This window comes from Meles meles, chromosome 9 (assembly GCF_922984935.1).
Source record: "Meles meles chromosome 9, mMelMel3.1 paternal haplotype, whole genome shotgun sequence".
NCBI lineage: Eukaryota > Metazoa > Chordata > Mammalia > Carnivora > Mustelidae > Meles > Meles meles.
Window position 1 is genome coordinate 47,311,301 of NC_060074.1, and position 25,145 is coordinate 47,336,445.

Consider the following 25,145-nt stretch of genomic DNA (forward strand, 5'->3'; position numbering starts at 1 on the left):
CTTCTTTGCCCTTTTTCCTTCCTGCTTCTCTGACTTTACATTTCCCTTTAACTTAAATTTTTTTTCATGTGGGTCTGCTGTTTAGATACTATTTACTTATTTATTATTTATCTGAATTATCTTTATTTTGCCTTCAGTAATAAAGAATATTTTATCTGGGTAAAAGTTTATGTTCGCAGTTATTTTCTTTCACCATATTAAAGATATAATCCCTCTGATTTCTAGTTCCCATCATTGCTTGTGAGAAATCAACTGTCACTCTACCTGTAGGATCCTGGATGGTAATTTATATGTTTTCTCCTTTTACAATTGTCTCCTTGTCATTCATTTTCTGCATCTCTAGCAGTCATTAGTTGTTGCTTTATTTTTATTTTTCCAGCTAGGGAATCACTGGGACTGTTGAATATGTGGCCTGATGTCTTTCATTGGTTCTAGAAATTCTCAGTCATTGCCTTTGTAGCTCCTTACCCTTTGGTACTACAAACCATACATTTATCTGATCATCCTACTACTTCACATAAGTCTTATTTTTTTCTTCTCTACTCTCCATCTTTCTGTCTCTGTTCTAAATTCCGGATAGTTTCTTCTGACCTATCTTGTAGTTGCAGTTCATTTATTTTCTTCAATTGCTTCAAATGTGTTCTTAAATCCATCTACTTAGTTCTTAATTTGTTATTTACTTAGTTTAAGTGCCAGAATTTCTATTTAGTTCTTTAAAATGGCCTTTTTAAGATAATTCTGAATGAATGAGCCTGGGTGGCTCATTCATTAAGTGTCTGCCTTCAGCTCAGGTCATGATCCCAGGGTCCTGGGATCAGGCTCACATTGGGCTTCCTGCTCAGCAGGAAGCCTGCTTCTCCCTCTCCCACTTCCCCTGCTTGTGTTCCCTCTCTCACTCTCTCTTTCTGTCAAATAGATAAAATCTTTTTTAAAAATTAAAAAAATAATAAAAGATAACTTCCATCCCTGATGATTTTTTTACCCCAGCCCTTTTAAAAACAATATTTATTTTATTTAAAGTAATCTCCACACCCAACGTGGGGTTCAAATTCATGACCCTGAGATCAAGAGTCACATGCTCTACTGCCAGCCAGCCAGATGGCCCCCAGCCCTTTTTCAAATCATATTTTTTGTATTATGGGCAATACACATAATATAAAACTGACCATCTTAACCACTTTTTTTTTTTAAGATTTTATTTATTTACTTGACAGAGATCACAAGTAGGCAGAGAGGCAGGTAGAGAGAGAGGAGGAAGCAGGCTCCTTGCCAAACAGAGAGCCCAATGCGGGACTCGATCCCAGGACCCTGAGATCGAACCTGAGCCACAGGCAGAGGCTTAACCCACTGAAAAACCCAGGCGCCCTTAACCACTTTAAAGTGTACAGTGCAGTGGTATTAAGGACATTCATGTTGTGCAGTCATCACTATCTTTCACCTTCAGACTATTTTTGTCTTGTGAATGTGAATTCTGTCCCCATCAGACACTCCCACTTTTCCCCTCCCCCTAGCCCCTGGCCACCTCCATTCTACTTTCTATTAATTTGACTACTCTATGTCCCTCATATACATGAAATCATAGCATTTGTCTCTTTGTGACTGGCTTATTTCACTGGGAATAATGCTCTCAAGGTTCATTCATCTTATAGCACATCAGAATTTCCTTCTTTTTAAGGCTGAATCATACTCCATTGTATAGATAGACCACATTTGTTTCCTTGTTCATGCGGTGTTAGAACTTGGATTTCTTTGGGCTGTCATGCATAATGCTGCTATGAACATGGTGTACAAATATCTTTTGAAGGCCTTACCTTCAATTATTTTGGTTATTGTTGTGGATGAATGGTGTGCCACCCAAAATTCAGCTGTTGAATTCCTAACCCCACAATATGATTGTATTTGGAGATAGAGCCTTTACAGAGGTAATTAAAGTTATATGAGGTTGTATGGGTGGGACCCTAATCTGATAAAGAGGCAGAAACACCAGAGAGCTCTCTCCCTCCTCATGTGCACACAGAGGAAAGGCCATGTGGTGACACAGCATGGAGGAAGCCATCTAAAGCCAGGAAGAGAGACCTCACTAGAAAACAACTCTGATGGCCCCTTTACCTTGCATGTCTAGCTCTAGAACTTCAAGAAAACAAATTCTGTTGTTTAAGCCTGTCAGTCTGATATTCTGTTATGGCAGCTCTAGCAGACTAATACAGATATTTACCCAGGAGTAGAATTTCTGGATCATATGGTAATTCTATTTGCAATTTTTTAAGAAACAGCCAACTGTTCCCCACAGTGACTTTGTCATTTTACATTTCTACTAGAAGTGCAGAAGCATTCCAGTTTTTCTATATCTTTGGAAAAGAACACTTGTTCTTTCCTATTTTTTTGATAGTAGTCATCCTGATGGATGTGAGGTGGTAGTTCATTGTGGCTTGTGTTTGCTTCTCCCTAATGATTAGTTATGTTGAGCATCTTTTCCTGGGCTTATTGGCCATTTGTATGTATTCTTCAGAGAAATATTTATTGATGTCTTTTGCCCCATTTTTAATCAGATTGCTTTTTGTTGTTGTTGAGTTGTAGGAGTTCTCTATATATTTAGGATAAGAATCCCTTATTAAATATATAATTTGCAAATATCTATTCCCATTCTGTGGGTTGCCTTTTTACTCTGCTAATAGTGTCTTTTGATGCAAAAAATATTTATAATTTTGATGAACTCCAGTTTGTCGTTTGTTTTTTTTTTCTTTTGTCGTCTGTGCCTTTGGTGTCATATCCAAGAAATCATTGCCAAAACCAATGTCATGAAGCTCTTATTCTATGTTATGAGTCCAACTTCATTCTTTTGCATGTGGATATCCACTTTTCCCAGCACCATGTGTTGAAAAGCCAGTCCTATCTCTATTGCTCTTGACATCCTTGATGAAAATCCTGTATATGTGATGGTTTATTTCTGGGCATCCTATTCTATTCTATTTGTCTGTCTTTCTATCTTTCTATCTTTATGCCAGTGCCACACTGTTTTGACTACTATAGTTTTGTGGTAAGTTTTGAAAGCAGGAAGTATAAATCCTCCAACTTTCGTCTTCTTTTCCAAGATCGTTTTGGCTATTCTCTTGACAAAATTTAAAGTTTGTGTTTTCTTGGAACATGGTAAACTTAGCTATTTTATAGCCTCTGATAATTCTGATATCCAATGTTTCTCTCATTTCGACTTATTCCTGTTAGTGGCATCTTGCTTCCTTGTGTGCTGGATTATCTTTGACTGTGTCCTGGGTTTTGTATTTGAAAACTTACTTATATGAATAGCTTGAGGTCTAAGATGCTGCTATCTTCTGCCAGAGAGGGTTTTATTTGCTTCTGCCTGGAATCTTGGAATGCTACCCTTTGGGAGCCGCCATAAACCAAGTCCGGGTTTGAGGAGCCCTGGATTGCTTAGGTGAGGGGACAGCAGAGTATGAGACTGCACAGGGACTTTGTACTTCAAGCTCACGCTGCCTAATGTGGGGGTTTATCCCCAACCCTGAGTGAGTTCTGAGCTTTGACGTTTCTCTCCCTTTCCGTCCATGAGGCTGCTGAAACTGCAGGTCTTCTTTGCAGCTGTCGCTTGTGAGTCTGCCGATGCCCTCAGGACAAAAGGAGCTTTGAGTGCCAGGCTTGCCTCCAGTCCCTCCCTGTCCTCAATTTGGAGCACAAACACTGAAACTCCCTCACTTGCTTGTTTGCTCTTTTGTGCCTTTCAGAAGAGAGGTATGCTTATCAGTCTTTTGTATTGGTCTGGATTATAGAGCAGGATCTCACCTAAAGGTGAAGTCCAGAAGGTCTCTTCTAAAAGCACAGCTCTGACCACAGTCTTGCCAGGAGCAAATCATGATAGTCTAGAACACAGCTTTGTGATCATTAATTCATTCAAGGCTGCCCTGCATCCTGGAGGCAAGTACTAGTGTTATCCCCGTCTCACAGGTAAACATCTAGAGCACAGGCTAACTTGCCTCAAGGTTGCACAGTTAACTGAGTGGCAGGATCAGCATGGTGACCCATTGTGTATTACTGAGGAGATGCTGCTCCCCTTCTTCTTCTTCTTAGGAGCATTCTGGGGCTCCCCACCATCTGGAGTCCTGAGAACAGACCACCCCACCCCCAACCCAGCAATCAAGGCTGTTCCAGCCTCCCCTGGCCACACGGGCTCCTGCCCATCCCCAGCTCTGCTCTGTGGGTGCTACTTCCTCCCCCTACCTTACATGCTTCCTACGCACCTGTCCGGACCTGACTCAGAGGCTAGAACTCTGCTGTGCCCTTTCAAGGTCCCTGATTCAAGTGGGACCCAAGGCCCTGAGCACCCCATTTGCCCAAAGCCAAGGCCCACAGTGGGAGCTCTCCAACCCCACAGCAGCAACCCAGGTCTGGGCACTCTGCTGGGCATCAGGTACAGTAAACAGACCAAAGCCTGTCCCCAAGCACACAGCCTGTCTGCAAGGGGCTGGAGCAGGCCAAGGGGTCCCATATCAGGGGCCAGGAACTGTCAAGCCATCCTGGGGATGCCTTGCCCAAGGCCAGGTCACCCTTGGAGGGTGCCTGGTGGGTGAAGCAGGGGAGGCCGTCAGGCCCACCTGCCACCCCTAGATGCCCATTGGTCCCCTCTCTGACTTTCTGACAGGTGAACAATAATGGGATCATCTCCTTCCTGAAGGAGGTCTCTCAGTTCACCCCAGTGGCCTTTCCCATCGCCAAGGACCGCTGCGTAGTTGCAGCCTTCTGGGCAGATGTGGACAATCGACGTGCAGGTGATGTGTACTACCGGGAGGCCACTGACCCAGCCACACTGCGCAGAGCCACAGAGGATGTCAGGCGATACTTCCCTGAGCTCCTGGACTTCTCCGCCACCTGGGTTTTCATAGCCACCTGGTACCGCGTGACCTTCTTCGGAGGCAGCTCCTCGTCCCCTGTGAGTTTTCTGTCCTGGGGTAGGGAGGACGTCCATCTGGGGTCCAGGGTCTCCCCCCAGGGGCTGCACCTGGCTGAGGTGGGCCAGACATAATCACTGGTCCATGCCTGAGACAGGAACACCCAGCTCAGGGATGGAAGTCACTCTCCCAGCGTCACAGAGCCAGGCTGGAGGAGGACAGAGCCTTGACCTTCCCAGCCCTCCCAGAAAACACTTGCCTCTATAGGAAAATGCCAAATGCGCTGACACAGTAGTTCACACACTAGAGAGATGCAGATCGCATGTCAGAAGGATTTCCATCTGGAATGGTTCAATGCTCAATAGGCTAAGTGGGAAATTTATTCTGTTTTATCCTTTATTCTGTGATAATGCCAAACAACAAAGGCAGCAGGGGCATGTCTTTCCTGTGGGGCACACTCTCGATGCCAAGCGCCAAGAAGTCCTCAACACAGCACAACCTGGGGGCAGGAACTCTCACGGAGACTGCTCTGCAAGCCATATGGGGCTCCGGAGCAGGAAGAGTGGGATGGTTCAGAGCAGCCCGAGGGACAGCTGTGTCAGGACCCTGAGCTGCAGGGGAGAGACAGAGCAGTCAACGGCAGGGCCGGGCTTCCCATCATCACATGCCTGGGCAGAGGGTGGGGGCAAGTGAGGCTTTCACTCAAAGGGTGTAGGGGTGTAGGGTGCCCAGTGGGAACCTGGAAGTGCAGCTGGGGTCCCTAGCAATGGTGACTCAGGTAAACAGTGTGAGTGGGAGACAGGGCCTGCAGGCAGGGACGTGCGAGTCCCGCACAAACCCTGAGTGCTCCAGCAGCCAAGATGACAAAGAGAATGCCAGCAAGCACATCAGCCAGGGACACTGAGGGCCTGAGATGTTCACTGTTGAATTTCTTAAAAGCAGTATGATAGTGAATAGGGGAAGATGGGCTTTTTCCATAAACATTACTACAAATAAATGTTTACACTTTTCATGAAATTTATTCATGCACAGTCCACTAATATTTTGTCAGCTTCACTTGTTTTTCTTATCAATTTCTAAGAAAAACATCTTTGTAACAAAAAGAAAAAAGAATCAGTAAGTCTGCTAGCAAGAGTTCAATCCCATCAAACATCTATTGCATCCTGACACATACTTTAACAAATAGAGCCGGCTAAAACGCACTGTTTTGTGTTTTGTTTTTTTACTCAGCAGTAGTAGGGCATTTTCCTCCTTCTCCCATGTGGAAATCCCCGGCACTTCTGCAGCCCCCTGGGAGGAGGAGGAGCAGAGCCCCTCCTATGCCGACAGAGGAAACTCTAACTTCTCCAGTCTGCAGGCTGGTAGGCCCGGATATGGGGGTTACAAAATGATTATCGGGCAACTCATGCATCCCTGGAAGGGGTCAGAGTTCTGGGTTTGGGTGCTGGTCTGTAACCTGGGAGCCTCCCAGAGCCAGGTGCTTGGCAGGGAGGGAGCGTGAAGCTCCATGCGGAGTCTGGGTGTCCTCGCACACTGGACCTCGCCAGCTGGCAAAGCCCTACCTCTAGCCACACCGGCCGCTGGCTTGCCCTTCCTCAGCTCACCGCCACTCCGCTTTCACAGCCACTGATCCTGGTTGTCTTCAGAGTGCTAGCAACAGGTCTGTGTTCCTGAAGGGGAACACTCAGTCTTCCTGCTGTTCATGGTTATGTAAGGGAGAGGACAGACCAGTGCTGTCCCACCGTGCACACCTGCAGACCGGGTGGCACCGATGGCAAGGTGTCCCGCAGTGGGCACTGCCAGGCCCTGCTAGATTGGGGGCTGTTGTCTGGCACGAGTCTCCAGCGGGAAGGTTGCTGTCCATAGAGGCCTGATTGCCCCTCAAGCCTGTGTACTACCCCCAGGCACAAACAAGCCAGATGTGTAAGCCCAGGTCTCCCCGTGGCCAGCCCGGGGGCCCAGCATGCTGCGCCCTTCCCAGCTGCTCCAGCAGACACGGAAGCCCTTTCTCTATTACGCTTCACCTCTCAGCTTCTAGTGCTGCTGAATTTGTCCTGTATTATTAAGTTGTCTTCTGTGGTAATGCCTCTGTTCACATAACCTTTGCCAATTTTCTGTTGTCTTTTTCTTCCTGGCCCATGAAAGTTCTGCTTCAATTTAGGATATCAATAATTTCACCGGCCCCCTCTGTTATAAATACATTTTTCACTTTGCTGTGTTGCCACTCTGTTTGATCTTACAGCACTTTTTTATATGCAGAAGCATTTGTAGTCAAATATATAAATCTCCTTTTTGGTTTTTGCAGTTAACAAATGTTACATTTAAAGTCTTTCCTCGACGTGGCTCCAAGCACTCACCTATATTTTCCTCTAGGGCTTTGATGGTCCCGTTCACAACCTTACTTGATGTGGTATTTATTTTCACGAGTGATATAAAGCTCTAAATTTCTTCTTTTTAAGATGGTTTCCTATTTGTCCCAAGATCACTTCTTTTTTTTTTTTTAAGATTTTATTTATTCATTTGACAGACAGAGTTTACAAGTAGGCAGAGAGGCAGGCAGAGAGAGAGAGGAGGAAGCAGGCTCCCTGCTGAACAGAGAGCCCCACGTGGGGCTCGACCCCAGGACCCTGAGATCATAACCTGAGCCGAAGGCAGAGGCTTTAATCCACTGAGCCACCCAGGCGCCCCTCAAGATCACTTCTTCTTTTTTTTTTTTTTAAGATTTATTTATTTGACAGAAAGAGATTACAAGTAGGCAGAGAGGCAGGCAGAGAGAGAGAGAGGAGGAAGCAGGCTCCCAGCTAAGCAGAGAGCCCGATGCGGGGCTCAATCCCAGGACCCTGGGATCATGACCTGAGCTGAAGGCAGAGGCTTTAACCCGCTGAGCCACCCAGGTGCCCCTCAAGATCACTTCTTAATCTCACCCCTTCCCCAATCTGAAATAACATCTCATGTATATACCACTCAATAATATCTTCGTGGAAGAGAAGTCCATGAAAAACAAACAAACAAACAAAAAATACCCTGCTTTTCCTTGTTTCCTCTTTTTTTCTTTCCCTCTTTACATTTTTTATTTCACATGAAGCAATTTGGGGGATTTTACCCGGTAACCACTAACTCTTGTGCCCCAGCCACCACAAGGCTCAGTGTCTACACCTGGCATCTGTGGGCCCTGGTGACCCCTCAGTGTGTCTCACTCACCAGCTAACCATTCTTAGGGGTCCTGACCTATGCCAGAGCCTCAGGGTCTAGGGACACATTGGAGGATGAGGATGAGGCCATCAGCTCGACAGCAGATGGCTGACCAGCTAGTTAGGAAGACAGAGGAAGAGTCAGTGGATGAGGACATTGTGTGAAGGCATGCTGGAGGGGGCAGGGCCTTGCAGCGTGGAGGGAGGCAGGCCAGAACCCGGTTCAGGCCTCCCTCCTTGGCAGGTCAACACGTTCCAGACCGTGCTTATCACTGACGGCAAGTTCTCCTTCACCATCTTCAACTATGAGTCCATCACGTGGACCACGGGCACACACGCCAGCAGCGGGGGCGACACCACGGGCCTGGGGGGCATCGCAGCCCAGGTAGGGGCCCGGCTCCCCACTGCCATGACTGTCCTGTCTCTCTATTCAGACAGACCCCCTACACACACCCAGTACTGTGCAGACACCAGTGTGAGGCTTTCTGATGCTAACCCCAGGCCAGATTCAGAAATATCCTCAGATCAAAGGCACTTCTGTCCTGCCCTGTGTTGCCCTGGCCTCCCAGGGCCAGCTGCAGCCGAGGCACATGGGACACTGGTTCTGTGCACGCTACCTGTCCTGGGGTCTGCCCTGCCCTGTGGCCTGCAGAACTGTGGCCAGCAGGAAATCACAGGTGTCAAGGGAGTGGTCAAGTGCAAGTCCCCAAGGCCAGCGAGTACTCCCTCAGGATGGGAATACCCTCATCTCCTTTCTAGCCATCTACTTTCTTCTGAGGTCACACCTAGCCCCTGGTCTCCACGGAAGCCAAGACGCCAGGGAGGGAGTCCCTACAGGTGTGTGAGGGCAGCATGCTAGGGCCTAACTGTGTCGGTGGCCAGGATCTGCGGCCCGGCTGGGAGGCTGCTGCTCAGAACAGTCACAATGTGGAGGGTGGTAGGGTACTCCCAAACCCATAAAACTCCAGGACTACAAGGCCATCTTCCACATGATCTCCTTGACCATGGCCACCGCAGGGGGTAGGTCTCAGGAAATTTAGGGAGACCTGCAGACCAACCCATGCCTGCCCCCCAACTCTCCATCCCCCACCCCACCCCCAGGCCGGCTTCAATGCGGGTGATGGGCAGCGCTACTTCAGCATCCCTGGCTCCCGCACAGCGGACATGGCGGAAGTGGAGACCACCACCAACGTGGGCGTGCCCGGGCGCTGGGCGTTCAGAATCGATGATGCCCAGGTGCGCGTGGGGGGCTGCAGCCATACAAGTAAGAGGATGGAGCCAGCGGCTCAGGGCTGTGGGTTGGGGGGGCTCAGGGAGTGGGAGGATGACAGGAGAGGATGGGACCCTAGTGGGGAGGAGGGAGTGGAAGGCTGGGGACAGGGCAGGCTGTTGGCCAGGAGGGCTTGGCCTCCCCCACCCCATTCCCCCAGCCATGAATGTGAGCAGGTAGCAGCTTGCCCCTTGAGCCCTGTCTCCTCCTAGGGAGGCTTCCCTGCCTCGGCTCCAGCTCTGGGGCCAGGGAATCTGCTGGAGACCAAGGTTTGTGGTGCAAAGTGGAGGAGTCGGGGCCACCCCTTCTTGGGGCCAGGAGTCGACACTCTCCCCTCATTCTCTCCCAGCCTGTGTCCTTGGTGGAGGAGGGGCACCACCCAGGTCTCCTGTGTCCCCAGGACCACCTGGAAGTCAGATACTCTTCACCCATTTCCCCACATTTGCCGTGGGCTTGCTGTTTCCTGGGATTTGACACTTGTTACACACCCCAGGCATCTACTGAGTGGAGGAAGTTGAAAGCTCAGAAGGTGAAGTAGATAGGGGGAGGGTCCCCCCCAGGGAGGAAAGATGCATCCTGGCCCCTTTACCTGGGGGGGCCCTGGAAGAGGCACAGAAACTCTTGAAACATGATGCTTATAAACAGAGAGGAGGGGATTGATTTAGCCACTCGGTGGAGAGCTAACCACAGGCCCCACAAAGGCCACAGTGAGGCTGGTGCCCAGAGGTTCCTAGCAGACTCACCTCCCACCCACAAGGAGGCCAAGGGCTTCTCAGAACACCAGTCTCAGAGCTAACCCAGGGCAGGTGCAGCCAATTGGGACTGGCCAGGGGGGTAGACGCGCACTTCTCAGGGCCCAGGGCCTGGGGGGCAGGCACGCGCCGGTGGGCAGGAAGGCTCACCAAGGACCAGGGAAGATGTTCCAGCAAGAGATGCCTGGGGAACCTGAGCCCACCCACTCACTGGAGCACCAAATGTGCCTCAGCCTGAGTCTGAGCTTAGGGGATGGGGAACTCCCAACCAAGGAGACCAGGAGCCAGGGGCTTGGGTTGCTGAGGATCAAGGCATGGGTGTGGATATGGGCTGCCGTGAGCTGGCATCAGTGTAGTGTGGACGCAAGCCTGAGCGGTGGGTGACAGGTGTGGGTACAGGTGGGGACTGGTGTGAGCAGGTGTGGCTATACGTGTGGGTGCAGGTGTAGATACAGGTGTGGGTCTAGGTGTGAGCAGGCCCATGCCCCCTCTCTAGAAAGGCTGCAGGCTGTGGGACCCTGAGAAATGGGATCTTCAGAGGAGGGTCTAGCCAGTCCTCCGGGGATCACTTTCCCACACGGATGTGCTTCCCCTGCTATCTAAGGCTTCTAGGGGGGAGTAGATGAGGAGGCATTGCTGGGCCTTCCCAACTAGTGCACACAGAAGCCTGCTGGAGCCCCCTTGCTTCCCCATGGACACAGTGCAAGCCCGGGAGATGGAGCCCATGCCGGCTATGCTGGCAAGGGAGGGCCAAGTCCCACCTGAGAGGCCCCGAGCACATCCACATCTGGAAGTCTAGCTCTTGAGAAAGGCAGGTCCCAAAACTGGGCCCATGCAGAGAGCACACTCTACAGGGTCGCCAAACCACGACTGGTTAAGTGACAATGTGGCTACGTGAGTAGAAGTGCATGCACGGGGAACAGAAACAATCCAAAAGACACCCTTTGCTCTAATGGTGTTCTGGGCCCCAGGGTACTTTCAGGAGTGTCCCCTATTGCTCCCCTTGATTAGGCCAGATCTCCCGGGCCCCCCCTAGCAACAGGAGATACGAGACCTTGGGGTGCTCTAGTTACCTGCCAATTTGTGCTCCCTCCCTACCAATGTCACTAGCCTTATTTCTCCAGAGGGGGAGGGCCCCCTGAGCTGGACTCTGAGGGTGGCCGGTCCTGAAGGGCCTAGGCATGGGGTTAGGTAGGCCCCAGGAACTGCTGGAGGCCCTCCCTGGCCAGGAGGCTGTGATACGAGAAACCCTGCCTTCCAGAGCTCTGAGGGCAGCCCTCTTGTTTCCATGGGAAGATCTGGAGGGGCAGCTGGGCCTGTTTCTGCAACTGTTGGCGGCAGTGCTGATATCAGATTGCATCCCCCCCTTGGAGGGTCTGAGGGCCCCCGACCCACCTCTGGCTCCCACAAGGGTCCCTCCTCTTCCACGTCTATGGACGTTCTTCCCATGAGGCACACTCCCGTCTTCCTGTGTTGCTGGGCACCCTTGGGTCTGTGTCTTCTTGGTTCCTCAGAAAAATCTAGAAGTCGATGGATTAAAGACATAAGAAGGTGCTATGGAGGGGAGCCTGGGGGGCTCAGTCGGCCCAGCGTCTGCCTTCAGCTCAGGTCATGATCTCAGGGTCCTGGATTGACCACATCAGGCTCCCTGCTCCATGGGGAGCCTGTTTCTCCCTCTGTCTGCGGCTCCTCCTGCTTGTGCTGCTCTCTCTCTCTCTGACAAATAAACAAATAAAATCTTAAAAAAAAAAGAAAAAAGAAGAAGATGGTGCTATGGGCATGACGGGTGCAGGGGAAGCCAATGTCCCAGCTTGGGCATCCAGATGTCAGCGGGACACGCAGGCAGGCAGTAGACAGCAGGCACACTGGGCACCCTGGGGAGAACTGGGAAATTAACTGCGGATGCTGGGCTGCCAGCAGACCGCACAGCCATTCCTCTGAGATGGGCCCTTTGGGTCCGGGGAGGGAAGGGACGGCTCGCTCCTTCCTGTTTCCACAGCCTCCGTGTGCCTGGCCCTGCGCCCGTGCCTTAATGGTGGCAAATGCATCGACGACTGTGTCACGGGCAACCCCTCCTACACCTGCTCCTGCCTCTCAGGCTTCACGGGGAAGCGGTGTCACCTGGGTGAGTTTATACTGCCAGCACAGCAAGTGGCCTCAGGGCCCAAGGTCCAGGGTCTCTGTCCCCATGGTGTGGGTGCTGTGGGGTGGGAGGAATACATAAACGCTGTGGCTCCCTGACGGTGAGCACGTGGGCTGGGGCTGCATCTGCACCTTTGAAGCTGACCCCCCTGGAAGTGAGGCCCAGAAGGGGTCCGGGCAGATCCTCCCCAACCTGGCTTCCTCCACTGAGGCCCCAGCTGCCCCGTTTTTCAGATGTGAATGAATGTGCTTCCCATCCATGTCAAAATGGCGGGACCTGCACACATGGTGTCAACAGCTTCAGCTGCCAGTGCCCGGCCAGCTTCGGGGGACCCACCTGTGAGACACGTAAGAGGAGCATGCCCAGGTCCTCTGGCCCCACTGGTGGCAGAATGATCAGAATGGTCCTGTCTGACCAGGGGTAGGGGTTGGTCAGCCTCATGGGAGCCGGGAGTCAGCATTGACAGAGGGCATGGCCATGGGCCCACTGGGGACAGAGCCCAGACTCTAGAGGAAAGCCCCATCTCATGGGTGCAGCAGGAACACTGACCATGACACTCAGGCCTCCTGGGCCCTGGCGTTCAGACTGGGGATGGCACCTTAGAACAGGCTAGTGTCCAGTTCCAGCTTGGCTGTGGGGTCTGCCCTACAGCCACCCGGGTACGATTGGAGTCATCACTGCCCCTCAGCTCTTGACTGGCTTGCTGGCTGTTTCTCTCCAGCCCCTGGGGTCTCACAGCCTTGACATGGGCTGGGGTCCTTCTTGAGACCTCCCTTGCTTCCAGACTGCAGCTGCACCCCACTCTGCCACCCCCTTCTGAGCGGGGCTCAGCATCTGCAATGCTGAGCATTGCAATGCTGCAATGCTGGCAGATCCAGCCTCCACTTCCTGCCCTTCACCCAACCCTCTCTGGGGCCCCCACATCCTGGCTCTTTGCCCACCTGGTAAAGGAAGATGGAACCCCCACTGCTGCCCCTGTGGGAAGTGTCACTGTGGGAAGCTGCTAAGGGAGCCCAAAAAAGAGAGTCCCTTAAAATCAAAGCACCATGACCTCTAATCCCCACTGAGCTGGACCCACAGCCATTCCCCTAAATATACTTACTGATGTGTAACCATTATTTAGGAACATGTATAACACATGGTTAAATCAAGTGTGTACAAATAACAATTGTACAAGAATGTCTCAATCTAGAAGAACTGTTTCTAAGAGTGACTTAGAGCCACAAGTAATGTTTTAAAGTCTGGGACCCTAGTATATATATACATGTCTGGGCCCAGCAAGGCCCCTAGGAGGGCCCGGGGCTATAGCCAGTAGCCCTGTGCCTTGGCCTCCTCGTGGCCACTCTGATGACAGCAACAGGTCCCAGGTTCCCACGGAGGCTCGCTGGTCTCAGGACCCACCTGGGCCCCCAGAGCACACAACAGCAGGGACATGTGTGCTGTTCACCTGGAGTCCCTCCTCCCCACAGGCACCCAGCACTGCTCTTTGTTGGGGTCAGGACCCAGGAGACAGGAGTCACCTAGTGCTGTGGCCACCAAAGCACCTCCACACGTCCCCTCTCCTCCTTCCCACTGGCCCCCACAAGTCTAGGGAGGGCCGCATGCTCTAATGATCGCTTTGGCTCCTATACTGAGTTGTTTGGGCATGCACTGTCATCAGGACATGTGACATAGCTGAGGGAAGGCAGTGTCCCTTCCACTCCCCCCCTGCCACCACGGGCCAGGAGCCACCAGGGAGCCTGAGGGGCCAGCATGCTGGGTGAAGGTGGCCAGAGGCGAGCTCCACCTCGGTGGGTTCCCACCTGATGGGGGTTGAGTGCCTTTGTACCAGGCCATGCAGCACATCACCTGCCTGCCCACAACCCATCACCTCAGAGCCATTCAGGCCCCTCCTGCACGTACGTCTGCACATGCACCACCTTCAAGACCCCGTCACAGGCTGTGTCACTCTGCCCCGCCCAGAGGAACCCCGTTCTGTGCTGGCGGCTGAGAACACTCAGCCCTGTGTCCCCAACCAGCATGCACACAGCCTCCTGCCATGTGGCCAGTTGCCAGGCTGCTGAGTGGGGACTATCCAGCCAGGCCCCCCCAACAGCCTGACGCCCTCCAGAATGGGGTTCAGCAGGAGTCCCCAGGGGCCCAGCTGGAGGTCCGATGCCTTCCACCGCTCTGTCCTTGCAGCACTGTCTCCATGTGACACCAGAGAATGTAAGAACGGTGGCCGGTGCCAGGCGGAGGAAGGCTCAGCCGTGTGCCTATGCCTGCCTGGCTACACGGGTGTGGCCTGTGAGACAGGTGAGGGGCTAGCCCCAGGGGGCGGGAGAGGCTCGTGCCCGGGAGTCAAAGGCTGGCTTGAGCCAAGCTCCCGCCTCCGCTGTCCCCAGATGTGGATGAGTGTGCCTCCAGCCCGTGCTTCAACGGGGGCTCGTGTGTCAACCTCGTGGGGAACTTCACCTGCCTGTGCGCAGAGCCCTTCGAGGGACCTCGCTGTGAGACAGGTAATAGCCCATGCCTGCAGCCCCCAGAACAGTGGTCCTTCGCAGCCACCTGGCCCCTTTCCCTCACTGTCCAGCTCAGCCCCACCTCTGTCCTGGGGGGTAGTTTCCCCAGCCCTGCCTGTGCCAGTCTGTCCCCTGAGCGTCTATGCTGGTCCCAACTCTGCCACCATGGGTGGTGCAGGGCTGAGTGTGCCTCCTGCTCTAGTCCCCTCCAGTCCTGGTAGCCATCTATGAGATGCAGGGCAAGATGGCCACCCTCTCATGGCCTTTCTTCCTGCTCAGGAGATTCTTGGCTTATTAACATCATTTTTTCCTACTCCAGACCCCTCACCATGCAAGGGAACAAGCCACAGTAGTTGGCAAGAAAACTGACCTTTATTACATGTGAAGAAATCTGCTAGTTGCTACTTCATGTTGTTTTAAATGCTGGTTATGACTTGGTAGATCAGTTAAGAGGCCAATTCCATTTTACAACCCACAGAATAAATTCAGGTTAGCATCTGACATTGCCCTGACCAGCAAAGGTCACAGCATGCAGCTTCTCCCCCTGGGAGAAGCTCATGAGAAGTTTGTCAGATTTGAGCCTAAAAACTTAAGAAAGAAATTAAATTTTACCCATAAGTAAAATATAGATGAATCCTATGCCCTCCATCAGTCTTTGATCAGAGGGCCACACACAGGACAGCCCGTGTCCTGAGGAGAGGCTCTGCCATGCAGAGGGGAGGAGGGGAGCGCAGCAACCTTACCTGTTTGGTTGCTTAAAATCACTGTGATGGGTCGCAGTTCACCTTGCCCAGATTGTTATCTAAATATCTAAATTATCTGTGTATTTAACTAAGCTCATATTAGAAAACAGATCAGTGATTTCAAAAGATTTGCAAAGAAACCACCTGTTGTGCAGAAAGAATGATGCAAACGAAAGCAACCAATATGAAACAACAGAACTGACACTTCCACCCTTAGTAAAAGCTTATTAGTCCCATGACAAGGTGGCAGTCTGGACATTCTACCCAGATTAAACAGGAAGGTGGACAAAAATTAGAGATAATTGAAAAAAAAAAGAGTACCCATTCTTCTGCTTCTGGCCAAGAAAGATTGACTGCTCTGAGAATTTCCCTCACCATCAAAACTAGAAAAGCAGTTAAAATATATGAAATGACTGTTTTCAGCCATTGGACCGCAGGCATCACAGGGTTGCTATCCCCGCGAGGAGGTACTAAAACGAAGGGCACCCTATAGTCTGCCCGTGGGAATTTCCAGGCCACTGTGCAGCAAGCAGATCCAGGCTCCAGCAGTTTCTCTGAGTCTCTGGGTCATGGGGACAGAGATTCTAGTTTGGTAGCTGCAATTGGTGGGGAGAATTCCAGAAAGGATGGAGTTACTAAGAGGGACTGAGGAGAGTGCAAGAAGAATCTGCAGAGGGACCCCTTGCCTCTTCACTCAGCATGTGGGGTGTGTGTGTGTGTGTGTGTGTGTGTGTGTGTGTGTGTGTGTGGAATAACTCACTTCTCTACAGCCAGAGTGCATACAGAGCTCCTCATGCCCATGGCCAAGGTGGAGAGAGTCTTTACTGGGGTATCATCTTGCTGGTATGGAAAAATAAACACTAGAATAAAGACTAATCTGACCTGCCCTAGCAAATATTAAAGGAAAATTTGAAAGGATCAAAACAATCCCAAGTAATTGAACCATATGCCAGAATCAAATCCTATACTCTTTAAAGGAATATAACAGAATCTAGGACCTCCAAATACCCAACCAAAAATTATCAAGCATACTAAGAATCAAGAATATATGAACCACAGCCAGGAGAAAAGCAGATCAATAGAAACAGGTGGCAGAGATGATGATGAAATTATATGCCCAGATATGCGTGTTTAATCATCCACTGTGAACATGCTCCATGTGCTCAAGACCGTTGAGGAAAAAAGACACAGTGAGAAGTAGAAGATAGAAGAAAAGAAGCTTCTAGGATATTAAAAAAAAAAAAAAATAAAATCTCAACTTAAAAAATATACTGGCTATATTAACAACAGGTTAGACATTGCAGAAGGGAAGATCAGTGAATGTGAAGAAAGAAACAGCCCAACAAGCAGCATAGGAAGGAGAGACTACACCCAGGACCATATCCTCAGCAACCTGTGGGGTTGCTTGGCAGTCTGGTGTATGTACGTGTGGAGTCCCAGAAGGAGGGAGGGGACCAGAGGGGCACAGAAAATGAAGAAGAGCCAAATATGTTCTAAATTTGATGAAAATTAAAACCCACACATCCAAGACAAGCATGAAGAAAATCACATGAAGCACCTCATAGTCAAATTGCTGAAAACCAAAAACAAAGAGAACACCTGAAAAGCAGCCAGAAGAAAAACACAAGACACAGTACATACAGAGAAACAAGAATCCAACAGATTTCTCATCAGAAACAACACAAGCCCAGAGACAGTGTGCTGTCAACCTAGTAGTCTATACACAGGAAAATCATCTTTCAAAAATTAAGGTGAAATTAAGATATTTTTCAGACAGCAGAAACAGATAATTATTCATCACCAGCATATCTTATTTATAAGAAACATTAAAGGAAATTCCTTAGACTGAAGAAAAATGGCACCAGAAGAAAATCCAGATCTACACAAATAAATGAAGAGCTCTAGAAACAGTAAATGCCTGGGTAAATGCGCAGGCGCACCTCATTTTTTGCCCTTCACTGACACTGTGTTCTGTACAAATTAAAGCTTTGTGGGAACCCTGCACCAAGCGAGCCCAACAGGCTCATTCTTCCAATAGCATTCATTCACTGTGTCTTTGTGTCATATATGAAATTTAAAATTTCAAAATTTTAAATTATGGTGATATTTGTTATGGTGATCTGTGGTCAGTGATTATGACTCACTAAGTCTCAGGTGTTGGTTATCATTTCTTAACAAGGTATTTTTTAATTAATGTGTGTACATTTTCTTAGACATGATGCTATTACACACTTAATAGACTGCAGTATAGTGTTAACATAACTTTTATAGGCACTGGAAAACCAGAAAATTTATTTGACTCGCTTTATTGCCATATCCGCTTTATTACAGTGGTCTGGAACTGAACCCACCACATCTCCAAGGTATGCCTATAAAATACTTTTCTTCTTACTTTTTAATCTCTTTAAAGATAATTTTAACACAAAAAATAGCAATATGTTATGGGGTTTATAACATCTATAGAAATAAAATGTATGACCTCAATAGCTTAAATAAGCAGAGTACATGAGCTTTTTCTGTGAGGAAACAGATATTAGTATTTTTGGCTTTATGTGCCATGTGATCACAGATACTCAACTCTACCAGTGCAATGGAAAAGCAGCCAGCCATAGACATACATAAATGAATGGACATGGCTGTTTCCCAACGAAACTTTTTTTTTTTAACAGATGGCAGGCAAGATTTGGTCTGCAAGCCATAGTTTATCAATGTCTGGCATAAAGGATAGGAAGGGAAAGATGGAAATAATTTAGCAATGGCCTAGCATTATATATGAAGTAGTGTAATACTGTTTGAAGGTAGACTACAATGAGTTAAAGATACACATTATAAACTCAGAGGAACAAGAAAAAATAATAATAATAGTTACAGCCAACAAACCAGTATTGGAAATAAAATGGAATCCTAAAAACACTTCATCCAGAAGGCAGGAAAAGAAGAAAAAAGGAATAAGGAGTAATTGGGATGAATGAGAGCCAAGAGCAAGATGGTAGGTTTAATCATATTGATAGTTATGTTAATTGGTTAAACACACCAATGAAAAGGCAGACATTGTAAAATTGAATTGAAAAGCAAGATGCAACTATATACTGTCTACAAGAAACCAGCTATAAATATAAAGACACAGATAATTTGAAAATAATTTGAAAATTGGAATGGGTTTCTGGTTTGGGATAAGATGGAGTAAGCACACTCTACCTTGTGTCTCCCACTGAATGCAGCCAGAAACCCTGGACAGAATGCATGGAGTAGCTATCTGAGGACTCTAAAAAATAAATAGTAGCAGGTGGATTGGGGAAGAGGACCAAGCTTCGAAGCACCACAGAACCAGTAGTGAGTTCACGATTTTTTCCCTCTGGTGTGCCCCCCGCCTGGACTCAAAGCAGCTCTCAGACCAGATGTGACCATCAGATGGATGGAAAGAGCTCCAAGAGCAGCCACTCACTGGGCACGAGAAGCAGGACCAACAATAGCAGCAAAGGAGGGGATTCCCTCAGGGGCCCAAACTGACAGGAGGAAACTTCTCTCCAACTGGAAGTCCTACGCTACACTCTTGAACTCCCTACATTGGGCATTGTAAACTGATCCAAAATATTAAAAACAATACCATTTATAATAACTTCCCCCAAACTGAAAGACTTTGGTATAAATCTAATAAAACATGTATGGGACTTGTATGCTGATCTGAATAAATGAAAGGACATCCCATGTTCATGGATTGGAAGACTCAACATACTAAATATGTTAGGTCTCCCCAAACTGATTGATAGACTTAACAGAATTCCAGTCAAAGTCTCAGCAGAGTTTTCTGTAGCTTTGAATACACTGGTTCTAAAATTTATATGGAAAGGCAAAGGAATTGCGATAACCAACACAATTTTGAAAAAGAATACATTTTGAGGCATCATACTACTTAGTGTTAAGACTTACTATACAGCGACAGTGATCAAGATCCTGCGGTATTGGCAAAGGGACTGACGCATACATCCATGGAACAGAAGAGAGGATCCAGAAGTAGACCCGTACAACTAAGGCCAAGGTGTTTTTAAAGGCATGGAAGCAATTCAGTGGGGAAAGGATGGTCTTTTCAACAAATGGTATTGGAACAATTAGACATGCTTCTGTAGAAACTGAACTTCAACTTCAACCTCACACCTTGTGCAACATTAGATCAGAATGAATCATAGACCTGAATGGGAAACATAAAACCATAACATTCTTAGAAGAAAACACTGGAGAAAAAACTGTGACCTGTGGTTACATGAGCAATGCTTAGATAAGACACAGAGAGTACACTCCAGCAAAGAAAAACAGAAGTGGGACTCATCAGAGTGACACAGGCTGCTCTGTGAAAGTCACGGTCAAGAGAACGAGAAGACAGGCTGCGTGCTTCGAGAGGTGCTCAAAGCACTCAGTCTGACAAAGGCTGGCATCTGGAACAGATGAGTTCTGAAACAGAACAGAGAGTTCTGAAAGAACTCTCCACGCTCAACTGTGAGAAACCAACCAAAACATGGACAAAAGATCTAAACAAGACATCTAACCAAAAAGGGTATCTGGAAGGCAAAGGAGCAGATGAATAAATGCAGTCATTTGTCATTATCGTTAGTCATTGGTGAGTTGCAAATTAAAGCCACGATGAGATGCCACCACAAGCCTATCAGAATAGCTAAAATAAAAAGTGCTGACTGGTGAGGACACAGAACTGTGGGAACTCTCACGTATTTTTGGTGGTGATGCCAAATGTTTAGCCACCATGAAAACAACTTGGCAGCTTTTCATAAAGTTAAACATACACTTATAATATGATCCAGAAATCTCATTCCTAGCTATTAACCCTAAAGAAATGACAACTTATTTTCACACAAAATACACAAATGTTTATAGCATGTCTATTTACAGCCACCAAAACTTGAGAACCCAAATGTCCTTTGTTGTTCGTGGGATACATGATTGCTGATCATGCAACTGAGACAGATCTTGGAGGCCTAATGCTGAGTGAAAAAAGCCAGTCTCAAAAGATTACATACTGTTCATGAGTAATCTTCCACTTCTGGCATTCTTTTTTTTTTTTTTAAGATTTTATTTATTTATTTGACAGACAGAGATCCCAAGTAGGCAGAGAGGCAGGCGGGGGGAGGGGGGAGGGAGGCAGGCTCCCTGCTGAGCAGAGAGCCAAATGCGGGGCTTGATCCCAGGACCCTAGGATCATGACCTGAGCTGAAGGCAGAGGCTTTAACCCACTGAGCCATCCAGGCACCCCACACTTCTGGCATTCTTAAAGCAACAAAGCTGTGTTGATGAACAGATCAGTAGTTGCCCGGGCTTCAGGAGGGGAGGAAGTCTATAACCCTGAAGATAGAACAAGGAAGTATTTGGGGTAATGGAATGTTCTGTGTCCCAATTGTGGTAGGGGCAACACAAATCTATACATGTGTTAAAATTCATAGAAGTATACATCGACCAAAAATCAATTTTTCCATAAATTATTTAAAAAGATAAATTCTGAACCACGTGAAGAAATCGAGCACCCAAACAATGAAAAAGAACAGGTTGACAAACACTGATCAAGAGTGGTTATATTCATAGCAAACAGATTAAACTCTAGGAAAAGGAATACTGCCAGAAACTGGGGTCTTTTATGACAAAGGTGTCAAGTCATCAAAACGGCAGAGCAATTCTAATGTACTTGCACCTATGAACATACATCAAAATCATAGGGGAAGGGAAAACAAGGAGAAATTGACCAATCTGTAGCTACAGGCAGTGGCTCCAACCTGCCGCTCTCAGTGATTCGCAGGAATCAACAGGGACTTCGAAGATGCAAACAGCACCATCAGCCCACCTGACCTAAGTGACATTTACAACACTCACATCCTTTCCTAGTGCTCATGGCGTGCTCACCATGACAGACCATCCTGTAGGACATAAAATAAAGCTCAATCAGTTGAAAAGGACTGTGTTCTCTGATTACAGTAGTTAAACTAGAAATCAACAAAACTGTATCTGGCAAATCCCAACCATGTGATGCTTGATTAGAAGCATTTGGAGCCCAGCCCCCTGGTCTCAGCTGCGCCCTTTGGTGCACACCATGGACTCTCCATACTCTTGCCTCGCCTTCTTCTCCACAGAGGGGGCTCAGATGGTAAGAGGCAGCTAGAAACCAGTTTCCAGAAAGTGGGCCTTGGGCTTAAATCCCACTTGCACTGAGAACTGAGTGCTGTGGGCCTGGACGAGGGGGCCCTTGGCCCCATTACCCCCATGCTCTCTGTGCAGCCTCTGGTGACTTCTGTCTTTCTTGCAGGAAACCACCCAGTGCTGGATCCCTGCTTCTCGGCCCCTTGCCAGAATGGGGGCACCTGTGTGGATGCAGATGAGGGCTATGTGTGCGAATGCCCCCAAGGCTTCACCGGTCCCGACTGCAGGGAGAGTGAGTGGGCTGGGGCTGCCAGGGCTGCAGCCCAGGGTAGGGTCCTCCTGTGGGTAGTACATACAGAAAGGCAGACAGGGATGTGTTCAAACACCCACAAGTGGGTGGGGGTAAGAAAGAGTGTGTGTGCATGTGTGTCTGCACAGCAGTGTTCATGGGAAAGTAGCTACAGGAGTCGGGCAGGGGCAGGAGCAGGAGAGGGCCCCAATCCTCCAGCACCACCACATTGGAGGCTCCCCCTCTGTCTACAACAGGAACCCCTGACCACTGTGAGTGCCGTAATGGTGGCAGATGCCTAGGGGCCAACACCACTCTCTGCCAGTGCCCCCCAGGCTTCTTTGGGCTCCTCTGTGAATTTGGTAAGTGCCCAGGGCTGCAGCGGGGCACACTTTCTGCCCTGCCCCTGAAAATCCCCCAAAACAGAGTATGGCTGGTGTCTTGGGTCTGGGCCCAAACTACGGATCCAGACCCTTAACTAGTGGTCCCATGATCCCCCACTCCCAACCCAGGAGGGGGCCCACCCACCAGTGTCTGAACTGGGCCATCCTGTGGGGCCGCCTGATCCTTCTCAAAGAGAAGTTCCTGGGAAAACGAATGGGCCTCTTCTTTCCCTGCAGAAGTCACAGCCACTCCCTGCAACATGAACACGCAGTGTCCTGATGGGGGCTACTGCATGGAGTATGGTGGGAGCTACCTCTGCGTCTGCCACACAGACCACAACGTCAGCCACTGTGAGTGCGAGGTACAGGCACAGGCCTGCCTAGAAACCAGGGAGGGGGTGGTAGAAGGAAAAAGTGGGGGCAGAGCAGGCAGAGGCCAGGGCTTCTCTACTGGCCCACAAGTAACCCCGTGGGTGGGTGTGCTTTTCCTGGTGTTGCCCTCTCTAATAGGGGCCTGGCTGTCTACCCCCTCAGCTGCGGGAAGCTCACAGCTGGAAAAGCACCTCTGGACGCCTACAAGCTCTTCCCTAGCTTAGCTATTAAACTACTTCACACCTGTCTGATTCAGTATGTAACTAAATACCACTGTGTTTGTGAGTGTACAAATAACTAATGGTTTGCATACTGGATAATGAAGATGATGGAGGTGCTGGCGCGAAAACATCTGTGTGCCATAGCTCAATCCTAGCTCACAGGAGAGGTAGGGTGAATTCTGGAAAAATTGAAAATAAAAGAATTTCCAGGGAAGGGCCTTGGAGCCTGGTTTGTAAAGAATCAAGACCCTTCCCCACAAAGAGTATATTTTAAGTGCCCCTGGTTCCAGCTGGGATGCCAGGGTGACCACCCTCTGCCCCTGCAGCACTGCCATCACCCTGTGACTCAGACCCCTGCTTCAACGGAGGTTCCTGTGATGCCCACGAGGACTCCTACACTTGCGAGTGCCCCCGAGGGTTCCACGGCAGGCACTGTGAGAAAGGTGGGCGGTGGGGGAGGGCAAGAGAGGGCAAGGGAAGGCAGGGCAGGACTGGGAGGGCAGGGTTAGGAGGGCAGGGAAGGGCAGAGATGGGCCCCACCCACTCTTATTTGCTGTTCTAGTGGGTCGTGTGTTGCTCAGCTTCCGTGAGTTGGTCCTGCACGGCCTCCCCTGCCCCAGGTGCTGCTTGTTCAGTTAGTGGTTCTGCTCTGTGGCCCCCTGGTCACTACTTGGTTTTTCTCAGAGCCCAGGCTCATGCCTGCCTTATGGAACTCAGCTCCTGTGCCACACACACCTCTCTGGGCCTCTTGCTGCCCTCGCTTGTCCCGATAACAGAGGCCGCAGTGGCTTTACCTGGAAGTATCTTCTGCTCTCACGGTGGCCCTGAGGGCAGGTCCCTATTACCCCTCAGATTCAGCCATGCCTGCAGGAGGAGGAGGGTGTTTCCAAAGAGAAACCTTCCTAGTCTTGTTTCTCTGCACATGTGGCCTAGGACCTTCATCTTCAACAAAGGCATCCAAAGTGGGACATGGGGTGGCGGCAGCTTTTGGAGGGGTGGCTGGAACTTGGGCATGCAGCCTGTGAGGCCTTGCAGGGTGTGCGATGGTGGGGAGAGTAGGGCTGAGGACGGCAGGCAGGCCCCTTTCCTGATGCAAGTCGCTCCCAAGAATGTCAAGGAAGCTGAGGGGCTAAATTCCTCTGTGGGCCTCTGAAGGTGCCATTCCTCGGGGTGGAGGGCAGACCTTTAAATACGTAGATATCTGCAGCACAGGCACCACATGTGAGCCCCTCAGGGCCGTGGGAGGGTGTTAGGACCCAGAGAAAATACACTGGTGCCACTAGAGGTGCCGAAAACAAATATTAGACTGCAGTGGATTCCAGCCCTATGAGCTGCAGCTGCGTTCCCTGCCATGCAGGCCGGTTCTCCACCAGGAAGGGGCAAGGGGTCACCAGGGCCTGGGACAAAGAAGAGAAGATGGGTGGGCCCATGGGGCCTACAGGTTGAGAAGATATGAGTAGGGTGTCATGGGTGCTGCATGGCCGGGAGGCTGGCCCTGTTCACCCTCTTCTGTCTCTCCCCATCCTTGTCCACACAGCCCGACCACGCCTGTGCAGCTCGGGGCCCTGCCGGAATGGGGGCACGTGCAGGGAGGCAGGCAGCGAGTACCACTGCAGCTGCCCCTACCGCTTCACCGGGAGGCATTGCGAGATCGGTGCGGCTCCATGCCAGCTGGAGTCAGCCTGGATGGGGGAAGCCAAGCCCTGCCCCAGCCACCATGCGGCTGCTTGTCAGGAGTACCCCCCCTGGAATGTTGGAGATCGGGGGAGGGGCTCTGGGTATGGATGCATGACACCTGACTCCCATGGGGGCCTTTTGTTTCCAGGGAAGCCGGACTCCTGTGCCTCAGGCCCCTGTCACAATGGCGGCACCTGCTTCCACTACATTGGCAAATACAAGTGTGACTGTCCCCCAGGCTTCTCTGGGCGGCACTGTGAGATAGGTAAGGTGGGCAGAAGCCAGCGGGCTAGACCAGCTTCGGGCAACAGAGCCAGGGCACCTGGGGGCCGCAGCTGCTCCCAGTGGGCAGGGGTGGCCCTGCTTTGGAGGAGTGGGAGGCAGAGCTCCCATGAAGCCTAGAGGTCTTTGGGGAGAACACAGCAATGATGACCCCCTCTGTCCTTGCAGCCCCCTCCCCCTGCTTCCGGAGCCCCTGTATGAATGGGGGTACCTGTGAGGACCTAGGCACAGATTTCTCCTGCCGCTGTCAAGCAGGGTACATGGGACGCCGATGCCAGGCGGGTG

General features: G+C 49.9%; 1 protein-coding gene across 19 annotated transcripts in view; it reads left to right on the forward strand.

Annotated features, from left to right (window-relative positions):
- SNED1 (sushi, nidogen and EGF like domains 1) overlaps positions 1 to 25,145 on the forward strand; it is an 81,225-nt gene that overhangs the window by 20,040 nt on the left and 36,040 nt on the right. For 14 of the 19 annotated variants that reach the window (XM_046019622.1, XM_046019626.1, XM_046019633.1 and 11 more), the window contains exons 2-15: positions 4,652 to 4,939; positions 8,334 to 8,474; positions 9,191 to 9,353; positions 12,111 to 12,236; positions 12,488 to 12,601; positions 14,436 to 14,549; positions 14,639 to 14,752; positions 21,803 to 21,928; positions 22,183 to 22,287; positions 22,546 to 22,659; positions 23,228 to 23,344; positions 24,439 to 24,555; positions 24,727 to 24,843; positions 25,029 to 25,142. In XM_046019622.1, the coding sequence (XP_045875578.1) occupies positions 4,652 to 4,939; positions 8,334 to 8,474; positions 9,191 to 9,353; positions 12,111 to 12,236; positions 12,488 to 12,601; positions 14,436 to 14,549; positions 14,639 to 14,752; positions 21,803 to 21,928; positions 22,183 to 22,287; positions 22,546 to 22,659; positions 23,228 to 23,344; positions 24,439 to 24,555; positions 24,727 to 24,843; positions 25,029 to 25,142 (1,870 nt within the window). Of the gene's footprint in view, positions 1 to 4,651; positions 4,940 to 5,618; positions 6,260 to 8,333; positions 8,475 to 9,190; positions 9,354 to 12,110; positions 12,237 to 12,487; positions 12,602 to 14,435; positions 14,550 to 14,638; positions 14,753 to 21,802; positions 21,929 to 22,182; positions 22,288 to 22,545; positions 22,660 to 23,227; positions 23,345 to 24,438; positions 24,556 to 24,726; positions 24,844 to 25,028; positions 25,143 to 25,145 lie in introns of those variants that run through there. The other 5 variants (XM_046019623.1, XM_046019637.1, XM_046019631.1 and 2 more) reach the window with 5 other exon arrangements.